The sequence below is a fragment of the Morone saxatilis genome, unplaced genomic scaffold (genome assembly GCF_004916995.1).
Source record: "Morone saxatilis isolate NCDOM2014 unplaced genomic scaffold, NCSU_SB_2.0 Contig4, whole genome shotgun sequence".
Lineage (NCBI taxonomy): Eukaryota > Metazoa > Chordata > Actinopteri > Moronidae > Morone > Morone saxatilis.
The window spans coordinates 2,962,030-2,975,102 of NW_023339984.1; the positions used below are offsets into that span (position 1 = coordinate 2,962,030).

Sequence of the window (13,073 nt, forward strand, 5' to 3'; positions counted from 1 at the left end):
CGCTCTCCAGCTATGGTGTGCTGCTGTGGGAGCTGCTAACAGGAGAGGCACCCTACAAGGGGATTGATGGACTCGCCGTCGCCTACGGAGTCGCTGTCAACAAGCTCACCCTGCCCATCCCTTCCACGTGCCCTGAACCCTTCGCTCTGCTCATGGCAGGTGGGACACGTGTGTGGAAATGTAATCGATTGTGCTCATAGCGCTGTCTAGGCCGTGTCTCTCGGTTCAGTGGTGTGAGAGTACTCTTGCGTGAGATCCTGCCTTTGCTCTCTTTCCATTTCCCCAAAGCTGGACTGAAATTGAGAAAACAAATTTCTGTATGTTGTTAATAACGTGGCTGTGGAGAGGAAGTGTTTTGTGCTGGAGCCACCTCATGCAATATGTTTGTACCCATTTCTGTTCTTCCTTTCTTCAGTTTCAAGTTAAAAAAGAAATGTCACCCGGGTACTTTCTAACATGCTGCCAGCCGGTTTTCCGCTTTGCTCCTGACGTGCATTAGCCAAAAAGTAGACACAGACAGTTTACATTCTTTCCGCTTAGCCCCTTCTCTTGATGTCTGCTTGTGATTTACGGTTGTCTTAAAAAAAAAAAAGGAAAGAGAGAGAGAGATCAGTGCACAAAAAACACAGATAGCCACCTCAGAGGATTAATTAATTATCAGATTGGTTTTTAATCTGCTTGTAGTGCCCAAAGTGTTGCAGCAAATTATGCAAAACCCCCCACAGCAAGTTAATTAAGCATAACACTTTGAATAAGTGATCAGCTTGACTCTAGATTGTGCTCACACAAGTGCCTGAAGTATGTGTAAATAAAAATGAGAGGGATTGCTGGATGCTCATTCAACATGAAGTGTAATGAATGCAGCAACATCCATCTTAGTAGTTAGTAGTCTTTTGACCTAATTTTAAGTCTTGAAATTCAAATGGAGGGATTGTTTTTTTTTTGCCAGTGCAAATCGGTACGCGTGAGGATTATGGTGAATCAGCGAGTGACTTCCTTCTTTCAGGTCCCTTGATTCATGAAAACACTCAAAAGAAGTGAAACTGTACTGGAAACAAGTGAATCGGTCTGACTTTATCGTCAGATATTTTCCACTCATTTTAAGGAAACGGCTCAGTACCAAGCGAAATAACCTTTGATTTTCTTTTCCAACACCAACCTCCTTAATATCTATTTTGGTCTGCTTTGGTCCACTACTTCCTTATTTCTATTCTTTTTGCCTCAGTGGGAGGACAGCCATGCAGTCATGCTTGACAGATACGTAATAACTCTGTATCTGACCCTGGTGTCTGACTGTGTCTGCTTTGTGCGTGACAGAGTGCTGGGACCAGGACCCCCACCACAGACCCAATTTCTGCTCCATCCTGTCCCAGCTGACGGCCCTGGAGCAGCAGGTGAAGGAGGAGATGCCGCAGGACTCCTTCCACTCCCTGCAGGAGGACTGGAAACTGGAGATCCAGGACATGTTCGATGAACTCCGGGCTAAAGAGAAGGTCAGAGGCTGTGTCCTTCTTCTTGATCATCCATCCATTTGTCTACCTGGGGTTTTCATTTCTTGTTGAATTTGTGGAACTATACTACTACACTGTTTAGTTATACCATGTAGTGTTAAATATCAGCTAAGGTTGGTAACTTACAGGTGGGTAAGTATCTGCACTGATGGCACTGATGTTGAGTTGTCAGGTCTTCCGCTCAATGTACCCTTGACATTTAACCTGATTTGTTGTCAGCTCTAGTAACAAATAAAAATATCACAGTCCACGTGCCACAGCCGTTTGTGGCCCTTCTTTCAATAAAGATATACTCTCCTGTTATGATATAACAGATGCTAGCAGCATCTACGCTAACCTCTAAAGCAGCCACCCTGTATCTGCCAGTACTTCCTCAATGAACTCTGATTGGTCTGGTTCCACTGTAGTTTGACCACGGCAAGTCCCTGGCAAGTTGAATTCTTGCATGATCTCATGATTTTGTGATCTTGCGAATCCAGCTACCTCGCAAGGTTAAAAAGGCATAATCTTAACAAAATTTAAAAGGTATAGCTAGGTAAGATATTATAAATACATATAAATAGCAGCTATTTTTCCCACTCTTAAGCCCAGTTCAGACCAAAGATTCACGGCCTTCTGCAAACCTGTTTACACCAATGCAACCAGAAAGGATGGTTTATCGTTTCCATAGCAACGACTCTCTGTTCTTCTAACTGTCTGGCTTTTTTGTAGCAGGCTATAATTTTTAGCGTTCTAAAACATGAATGCATCGATTGGCTGTTAAAGTAGATTCTTAAATCTTATATCTTGTGTTGAGCTGAGACGGTCCAATTAACAACATCCTAAAAAGGTTTCGTCTCATCATGATGAACTGGGCTTAACGCCTTAACATTATCAATACAGACCTGAAACAGGTCATTTATCCACAAAAATAGCTCTCCGCGGAAATGTTAATTTAATTTTAGATGTTAATTATGGTGCCGTGTGGGCCTTGCAGTATTTAATGTAAGAGTCTGGGAGGAGAAGTCCACATGCTGCAACCTTTTCAGCTGTGCTTGAGTTCAAACACTAATCTGTGGAACATCAAATATAATGTCAAACAGCAATTGTGAGCCATTTTGGCATTAATGCAGATGAAAGGTTTCATTGCAACCAACCTCTCCAGCAACTCATTTCACACTGTCACTAAGGGGGAGATGAGATCGTGAACCTCAGTCACACATGACTGGGACCCGCTGATATTAAACACCTCCTCATCTCTTTCCTCTGCCTCCCCCTCAATCAGGAGCTGCGATGCCGCGAGGAGGAGCTGAAGCGAGCGGCTCTGGAGCAGAAGTCCCACGAAGAGTTCCTGCGTCAGCGAGAGCAGCAGCTGGCCCAGTGGGAGCAGGATGTGTTCGAGCGCGAGCTCAGCCTCCTCATCCTCCACCTGAACCAGAACCAGGAGAAACCCAACGTCAAGAAGAGGAAGGGCACCTTCAAGAAGCACAAGCTCAAGAGCAAGAACGGCGAGAAGATCAGCATGCCTCAAGGTGTGTGTGTGTGTGTGCGTGCGTGTGTGTGAACTGTTTGTGAGTCATTTGTCAGATATCATCTAATAGCTGGATTGTGTCAGCCAACAGTCTTGACAAGAAATCCTGTTTCAAGGGCCCTCACTGGCTCAAAAAGCAAAAAAAAAAACAACAACAACAGTAAAAAAAAAAATGAAAGAGAGCAGAGAAGAGGAAGTGAGGGAGAGCGTTTTGTGGTGCAACCGTTGTAATTTTCTAGCTCGGCTTTGCTGAAGGTTCCTGTCAGGGCCGGACTCGTGTAGGTTTAGGGGCAGATATTTAGAAAAGGAGGCTGCAGATAGGCGTCATTTCCTGCTGTCATACAATAGCTTTGAAATTGTTTACTTGTCAAAAAGGAAATGTCAAAACTGACAACTCTTCGAAATGTTCCCTCACTATTTTATTCAGAAAAAGGCCCTGAAACAACATTGTTAGACATAGAAATGAGTAAAGCATTGATCCTTTGAAAGGCGGACCACACGTCTGATATCTACATTGACCAACACAGTTTATGCTGCTGTCAGCTCAGTGCTGCTTCTTATGTATCCTCCACTATCACACAGTCACACAGCCTGTTGCAGTTCACATCCAGTGCTTTTCAATGCGTGTGTGAGTGTATTTTGGGCTGAGCAAGCATGCGTAAATGCACTGTGTGTTTGTGTGTGTGTGTTTGTGTGTGTGTGTGTGTGTGTGTGTTGTGGTTAGGCCTTTCCCAGCAGCAGCAGGGCGGTGATGTGGTGGTGGTGGGGGGGTTGATGAGAGGGGAGAGTGAGCCAACCACGCCTCGACACTTCCTGTCCATGGATACACTGCTGGCTGGCCTCTCTCACTTTCTCGCTCTCACCCTAGGCCTCTCTCCCTCCCTCCCTCCTTCCTTTTAGGTATCCCTCCCTCACCATTTTTCTCTGGCTCCTCTCCCCTCTGGCTCCCTAGTCGGTGTTTTTAATCTCCTTCTAACCATATCTGTTTGACTCCTTTTCTTTTTTCCCTTCGTCTTTCCACCAATATTATTATCTGTTTTGCTCCATCCCGTGTTGCTCTTGCACTCTGTGGAGCAGCTTATATATTATGCTTTATCCTGTATTCTTTAAAAGTAGATATAAATAAGAACACGCTTAGGATGCTCTTATTTAGGATTTGGGATTTAAAGGTTTTATTTGTCACATACACAAACAATATGTGTAGTGGAATACAGTGTGGCATACTCTTAAAGCTGTGCTAAAAGACTAGTGTGAAAAGTAAGAATTTAAAAAGCAATATAAAGAAGAAAGATAAAAAATACATAATGTAAAAATGTATTATTGAGTAATAGAGGCTTTGCAGTTGCATCACAAATTTGGCTCTGTCATTGTTATATAGTGGCTAAATATAAAGGGAAACAATATGGGAAATAGAGAGGTAGCTGAGTAACATTGTTGTGGTGTGGCTGTCATTAAAATTGAATATGATTGTAAAGGAAATCTGTCAACATCTATACTGCTTTTAACCTTTAGCCCTAGTGGAGTGCCGCAGGGTTGACATATTTTTATAGGCCTTCCCGGAGGTTCATCCTGGTTCCCTCTACAGAAAGCCAGTGGGATTTTTATCTGTTGGATTATGGATAATTGCAGAAAATAAACTCTGTGGCAAGTTTATGATACTCTGACATTTGGTTCATCAAGTGTAAATGAAGTGTAAATAGATAAAAAGCTAATGTTAGACTATAAACGGAGTACATTGTGGTTGCATCACTTGTTTTATTGCATGCTGATGTTTAATGTCACCAACAACCTCTGTAGTTTGATTTAGCCTCTTGTTAGCAACCCCTATTTTTAAGACAAAGCTTTAAAATTCAGAGGTGGGGTATTTACCGACTTGGTGTAGAACAAAGTGTGAAAATATCTGAAGCTTCTGTTAACCACAGATTTAAAGCATCTACCCTGAAACCCTTTTGAAAAACCCACTAACTTTGAGGCAATGTAAGCGGAAGTCATTTCCGAGTTTTACGACTCATTCCTGCAGCACTATGTTTCTGTTTCTAAGCACTTGTAACACACATAACTTGACTCAACTCGGTTAGCCTGAACTAAATATTAGCTTCTTTTGCCAGCTAGCCAGCAAGCTAGTTTAGCAAAATCCCTTTCATGTCAACAAACAGTTGCTAATGCTAATAGTAGCCGCTTGGTTTGGAGCCTGATGTGTGTCACAGGGAAGAATTCTGTCTCCTTTAATTTATAATTTGTGCAATTAATTTATGAAGATGATATCAAACTACATAATTCATTTATTACCTCAAATGAATAGTGACATCTCCTTCATCCCATTTGTCAGTGGCCTGACAGTCTCACCACAGACCTCTGCATTTAATACTTTGAATGACATTGGGTCATCCTTAATATCCTTTAAATGTAAGTCAATAAGTAATTTAAGAACATCATTTAGTAATGAGGGCACAATCCATTACTTAAAGGGAAGGAATTAAGAAATCCAAGTCTACACATTACAGATTGAGGGAAGGAAATGGATGTATTGAGTGCCTGTTAATTTTAGGTAATGGTTCGTAACTTCAGGGCATGAATTACTTACTAGAGAGAATAATTTGTTAGAAAATGTCCCTCCTGATAGCCACCGGGCTGTGTAGCTCATTATTAGCAGTGTTGCTTTTCATTATCAGCAGCAGGCAAAGTACTAGCTTGCTACTGCTGCTATATGCTAGCACTGCTCGTAGCTAATTGTCCAGCAGCCTGATGAGTGTTCCGAAAATCATTCCTCAAATCTAGTAATCTGTCCCTAACTGTCCCCTAACCCTAAATCTCTCAAATTACTAATTCTTGCCGTTAGTAGTTAATTTGTCCCTGTACCTTCAGTTTAGCAATTCAAACTCTTAAATCCTGATTCATGATAGTGTACCACCTTAATTCCATTTGATTTAACTGTTTTATTTTTTATCTACTTCAGGGTTTTTTATGGTTAAACACAGTGTTATACACCTTCTACAGCCCTTAAATGTATTTTACAAGACAGCAGATATCATTTTGCCCTAAAATGAATGGTTTAAGTACTGGATATGGGAAGGTGTGTTGCTGCATAAGCGAGAGCGACGGGGCACATTAAGTCATTTGAAAACCAAGCCTTTTAATTCAGCTGCACATCTCATTAATTCCAAATAAAACCAGGTTCCTGATCCAAAGTGAGAAACATTTTAAAAAGTCAATGAGTTTATTTCGCATTTTGAAATAGAATTTTCCCTCGTGACACCGTCTGGGCTCTGTAGTTTGCTATTAGCAGTGTTAGCTAGTTGCAGGTAGTAGTAGTAGCATGCTATTAGCCACAGTTAGTTGCTCTGATGAAGGTGAAATAGCCAGTTCCCACTCAGCAACAGAAATGAGCCATGTAACATAAGGCTACTGAAATCTGCTTAGGCAGTTTTACTTAAGGGCACACTTTCTTCGCAGCATTTGGTACCAAGCTGAGAACATGTACTACACTGAATTTCCGCTACCATCAACGTCAGAACTGGCTGTTTTAGAGAAATAAGGAAGCAAAAAAAAAAGAAAAAAGCATAGCAACCTTCAAGATCACTGACAACTATTGAATGTATCAATGTGAAGTAGAGCGAGAAAACCCAAACTGTGTTCAGGTTTGTGTCTAACATCCAGGTGGTCTAACATCTGTCTGTGTGTATGTGTGTGTGTGTGTTGCAGATTTCATCCACAAGATTACAGTGCAGGCATCTCCAGGCCTGGAGAAGAGGCGGAACTCTCCTGATTTGGGTTCGGGCTCCTCACCCTCCTTCGGCCCTCGTTTCCGTGCAATCCAACGTGAGTGCAGTCATTTTCTCCCTTGGATAAACACATGCACACGCACAGGTTCACAGGTGTGCACACAGTGTGAGTGTGCTTCCAGAGAAAACAAGAGAATGGGGGATCTCTCGCCTTCATGCAGGCACACAAAGACTATGTTGCAACATTATTTCTTTGAGTTTCCAAATTCTCTCCTTTCATGTGCTCCCAACCACCCACTCGTCTTTTTTGTCTTCCCCTGTTTCCCTGTGGGCCCCCTCTCTCTCTCTCCGTCTCTCCCCCTCCCTGCCTTACTGCTTTCTCTCTCTCACACACACACCCTTTTCCCTTTTCAACAGTCTGTTCCAGTCCAAATATTATCTGACTTCCTCTCAGCGGCTCAGCACTTCTCAGCAGCTTTTTTCCACTGCAGCCCTGCTCTGCTCCCCCTGCCTGCAGTTATCTCGTTGCTGCAGCGGGGGGAGCCCTTGAGCTTTATTTTCCAGGCAGAAAAGGGTTTTATATGCATGTAGTGGCTACAGTGTGGTTTACTGAATTAAAAATAAGCAGGGAGGAATTCATTGCTCCAGGAGAAGGGGTTGAGAAGGGTTGCAGCAGCGGCAGAGATTTACAATACTCTTCTGCTTGTCAGGCTCTTAGACAAACGCCCCGAGATCGTTTCCCTTCGGAGGGAAATTGTAGCCAGTAGGTCACGGGGCGTCTTAACAAAACCCAAAAGGAAATTTGTGGTGTAGCAACAGGCAGTGAAAGGGATTTTTCAAAACAATTACCACCGGGGGTTTACATGAAAGCACAAATTGCGGTGAAACATTTATCTGTAAAAGTGGTTAGTAAATCCAAAACATCTGCCAGCTTCATTTACTCATCAAATAGAGGGCTGGTTTTCTTTACTTCCTAATGACTTTCCTTAATGGCAATCACTAAGCCATGAGTGTGCCTGTCATTAAAATGTGTTTAGTGGATATTTATGCTTGCCCTCTCAGTAGCGAGCAGTGATTTATTGCTGGGGCCTCCCAAACTTATTTGTCGAGAGAACTGCCAAATTGATTTGCATTAGTCCTCAGAGTTCCATTCAACAAGATGTAGTATTGGAGGGCACAATGAAACCTACAGAATGATTGCCTTAGAAGTCATGTCTCTCATTGTGCCATATTCTCCTGAATTGGACAACTGTATCATATGTATTGGCAGCGTATGGATATTTCTATGCTCATTTATTTTTTCTATATGTGGGGGCAGGATTAGCTTTGGTTGTTGTGCTTCTCTCCAAGTCCTCATTCCAGTTCCAGTACCCGAGGTATACAATTCTCTACATTTCTATGTTTATATGATGATGTAAAAGCTATCATTTTTAGCCATGCTAGCGGCGTAGCTCTAGGGATGGCAGTGATGGTTGAGTCAGCCAGTCCACCACTTTGGTCCAGACTGAAATATCTCAAGTAATCATCCGTGGATTGGGATAAAATTTAAATATCTGTCCCCAGAGATGATCTCCTGGGTTTACTTTAGGGCTACCACCAGATTAACATCTTCACTCATCCAGTGAAATATCTCAACATTTACTTGAAGGATTGAAGCAATATTTGGTACAGACATTCACATCCCCTTCAAGGTGAATTGTAATAGCTTTTGACATTTCCATCTGAGCCATGCCATTGTTCCGACCGCCCATTATTCCGAAACCCCAGTTGTCTGAAAAAATGTCCCGCTAGACTGAAAGCCCATTCTTTTGGCACCTTGTTGATCCAAAAACAAGCACCTATTGCTCCAAAGGCCCGCTGCCCCTGAAAGTACATTTACCAACTTACAAATGTAACTTCACGGACATGACTACTAAACATACTTATTTTAACCCAAACCTTGATCTTTTCCTAAACCTCACCAAGTAGTTTTGTTGCCTAGACCTAACCAAACTGTGATAGTTTCACAATCTTAACAGCATGTTTATTATTGTTAGCATAATGACAGAAGTTCCCATACCGTGATGAGGGAGATCACCTGACTTCATCCTTTCCTTCATGTCCAAATACACCAAGATATTAATTCCAGGGACAGTGTGTAACTTTGGGAACACAGGCCTTCGGAGCAGTGGACTTTCACAGTCTCTCGTTCCAGTGAGACATTTTTTGGAGTAGGGAGTTTTGGAATAATGAGCTGTTGGAACAATGGCATGGCTCCAATGGGAATGTCATTAGTTTTATATGTTTTTGAGATATACAGGAAAGGGGGGAGAGACAGAGAGGGGATGTCACACAGCAAAGGGCCACAGGTCGGACTCGAACCCATAGCCGCTGCAGCAAGGACTCACCCTTGGTACATGTGTTTGTTCATAACTGGACAAAACAACATTTTGACCTGATGATGACAAAATTAAAAAATTAAATTTAAAAAAGCTATTTAAATTCACCTGAAGGAGCTGTGAATGTCTTTACCCAATTTTGCTCCAACCCCTCAAGTACATGTCAATATTTCACTGGATTAGTGAATCAGAACATTGAAACAATGGGCAGTTCCTTTCCCATCAGCCAGGACGTTGTGTTCAGTGCTAATGAGCAAATGTTACCATGCTAACGCACTAAAATAAGATGTTGGACATAATACCTGCCAAACATCAGCATGTTTGCATTGCCACTATGAGCATGTTACCATACTGACGGTACACAGAGTCTCTTTGTTTCATACAGTATATAGCAGTAAATTAGTGTCACCTTGGTCATCCATCTGTGTAACAAAAGTAATCTTTTCTCCATACTTTCTTTCCCAGTGACAGACAATATTAAGCTTGACACATGCAGACTAAATATTTGCACTTGTGAAATATACAAGAAGTATTATGACTATCAAGACAAATTCCATCAAAACATGATGAAATTTACAGTGACATATTGCAAAAGGAAAATGTGTTTACAGAGGAATATGCTGCGAAAGGGGGAAGTTTTTTTCAAGCCACGGTTTGATCTTGATGAAATTGCAATGCTGACACTATCACCTGACTTCTGTGCTTGCTTTGAAAACATTGTGCTGGAGAGTGATGGGAAGCAAAGTGCACCAGCCAAGCCTTCGGTGTAGTAGAGGCCAAAGAAAATAATAAATGTCCATTCAGAGAGCATATTTACTTTCTCCCATTTCTGAGGCTGAAATGAAATGGCATGAATGAGGGAATCACTGGAAACAAGCAGCACCAGAACTCAGTGAAATAAAAGAGTAGGTTTACAACGGTGCCCGTACCACTTTTGTCTCTTCTTCTGACTAACAGGATGGGTGTTCTGTTGAGAAGTTTCAATACATAGAGCTTTTTAAAGGGTGTGATGGAGACTGTATGTTGGCAGGTGTTGTGGCATAATATACATGCTGTTGTGTGAATGAATGCTCACACAACGTTCACACACTTTGCGTTAGCAGCACAAGCCAGTTGGTGGGGAGGATGGATGGATGAGATATGTTGCCAGATCCTGGGTAGAGAGTGTGAATGGCAGGTGAAATCCCAACTTTTACTAGCACTCTGCCCTTCCTCACATCATTTCCCGGGTGACTTTGGCTCTGTGAACCATATGGGGCTTACTATCTAGACTACATTCACATGATGAGGTTATCTTAACACTGTTTCAGAGTTAGGCAGGTCTTAAACTGTGCAAAAATGTGAGTAGAAAAGCGCATTGAATTTTCATGAATTCCAGCCGTAGTGGGAGTCAATTAAAGGTCATTGTGTTGGAGATGATTGCAAGGCTGTGTCGATTTACTGGTGCAACCTGCCTTTTAAAAAAGCTCACCTCATTAGAATACAGCTAAGCAGAATGCATAACGATAACGCACAAGCTAATATTAATTTAACCCTGTTTTTTCCCCTGCAGTCAGTCCCAGTGACAACAGCAGGACATTTGGCCTGAGCTCAGTCTGGCCCCTGGAGGCCCCATCTCTTAAACAAGCCAATGGAGACTTGAGGTTGGGTCCCCACTGGAGACCCCAGAGCCCAAAAAGTCCCAAAAGCCCTAAAGTCCTGCGCCTTAGTCCCCAGGAAAGCAGGTACAGCAAGACTGCCTTTTTCTTTTACGTGTAAAAATGTAATATTTACATTGATTTTAATTGCACTCAACTTCATTTGTCAGCATACTTAATTGTTTTTCAATTTCTCTGCACTGCCAGTCTGTCGATGAGGGCCAAGCTCCTGGAGTCGGACAGCAATGAGAATGGAGAGTCCAAGGATGACTTTGAGGAGTACAGACCCTCCACGCCAAACCCCCTTGCTCAGAACGGTACGCGATGCCCTCCATCACAAGCCTAACCCCCAGCCGCATATCTTCCATTAGCTGCTGTTACAGTTCACACTGGCATGAGTGTGAATTATGAATAAAAGCTAAATGAATAATAAATGCCTTGTCTCTTTCTCCTTCTTTGTCTTTTTAAAAGTTAAAAACCCATTTTTCTCTCTGTGCAGGCTCCTCAGTGAAGGACAGCCTGCGGCTTCCTCTACCTCAGCGAGACTCGGGCAGCGAGGAAGGGGGTTCCTCCCCGGCTGGTTCCCCCAGGCCTGAGAGGGGTTCCTTCAGTGGCCACATTAAGAGCACCCACCAGGCCCTGCTGGGCAGTGGCTCCCTCCTGGCCTCCATAGGACTAGGTCGCTGCCTGGATATTCCCCCAAGGGTGCCCCCTCGAACTCACCTCTCTTCCCTAGGGGACCGCACCCCTTCCGAACCGGAGATCTCCTCCCCTAAGCCCCTCATTTCAGACCCCCCAGTAGTGGACGATCTCATCACTTTCTCCACCTCCGAGCAGCTCCCCAGGCCGCTCTTGGATTTAGCCCTGCAGTACCAAGAACTGAAGCCCTTGCCCCTGACGCCGCCTCCGCCGAACCCCCGTGAGAGGAGCAGCCACCGGACGCCACAGATGCTGCACAGTCCGCAGAGCCCCAAGACCCCCCTGCAGCACGGTGGGGCCAGCCCAGGGGAATGGACCCCGAGTTCCTGTTCAACTAACGGGGAGCTGGGCTGTGAGGCCTGGGAGCACAGAGCTGACAGGAGGAGGAGGTCCAGCCAAGGCCTGCACACCTCTCAGCTAGGTAAGTCTGACTTTTTCACCTTAAGGGGTCATTCTACCAGTGGGACAAGTCAAAGTCGGTTAACTAGACTGGGAGAATCTATGTATTGTTAATAGAAAGCCTTAGGGTGTGTTCAAAGTTGCATACTATTACTAACATATTAATTATACTCAGTATGAGGTCAGATTGGTTATGGAGCACGCCAACTGCGTAGTATGTGAGAAATACCCGGATGTATATTAAATTAGCAAGAGCTTCTGAGCATGTGGCAGACAGCTCTAGCCAGTTTTTTACTATTTCCGTGTGTTATTTCACCACTAAATGAATTCACTTCTGAGAATATTTGAGGCGAGAAATGAAATGTGTAGGCTTTGAATGTTGGCAGTTTTTTTTAATTGAGGCCGACTTGAAAATGTGCTCAAACGTACTCGGAGTTGAGAGCATCCACTAGCGCCAGCGGGGGTAGCAAGCAAGCCAGCCCTGAGGGGCTTCCTGCCAGCCTGCCACAGACCCCTCTCACCCCGCACTGAGTCAGACAGTCAACACAGCAGATGACTACAGCAACATTTCTATCTACTCTATCGTATTCATTTCATTGAGGAGACAGTATGCAGCACATACTGATTGACTATGTAGTAGGCAGTAGGTTAGTATGAACACACACACAAGTTGCATTATGGGCAATGTAGAACATCCAGTATTCTGGGAGTGTGACTCATACAGTGGCATAAAAGTCAGCCATCGTGGCCTCTGCTGCTTTGATCATGACCATTCTTTTTATTATTTGTCTTTTGCAAGACTCCCAACTTTATGAGTGCAATACTGAAGCTTGCCCTTTTTAAATTACAGTCTCCCCTCCAGATTGCGTCCACGATTTGGTTTTTAATTTATCTCCGCAATTCATCTGCAATTCCTTAAGAGCACTGACCATGTTTTGCTTTTTCTGGAGGCCGCACACCAAAATTGAATCCAACGTTTTACCTTAAATAATGTACCTCCTCAGCATGACAATGTTCCCTCACAGTTCTTTCAAAATGAGTATTGTACCTTTTTTAGCAAGATCTTTCTGGCACAGGGGAAGCTTCAATGCTGCACAGGGTTTTTCATTTACATCAAAGCTTGTCTTCAGCTATTTGCATATCTCAGGTAACAGCTGGCCCTCCATACTTCACTGCTAATACTTGCTAAGCAAAGCTAGCATCCAATCCTCTGTTGT

At 43.3% G+C, this 13,073-nt stretch overlaps 1 protein-coding gene across 1 annotated transcript in view; it reads left to right on the top strand.

Annotated features, from left to right (window-relative positions):
• Positions 1-13,073, top strand: part of LOC118337906 (mitogen-activated protein kinase kinase kinase 11) — a gene marked incomplete in the record, with an annotated part of 46,493 nt that overhangs the window by 22,476 nt on the left and 10,944 nt on the right. The window contains 7 exon segments of the mRNA XM_035675064.1: positions 11-159; positions 1,318-1,493; positions 2,776-3,022; positions 6,724-6,840; positions 10,674-10,845; positions 10,966-11,075; positions 11,258-11,878. Coding sequence (XP_035530957.1) covers positions 11-159; positions 1,318-1,493; positions 2,776-3,022; positions 6,724-6,840; positions 10,674-10,845; positions 10,966-11,075; positions 11,258-11,878 — 1,592 coding nt within the window.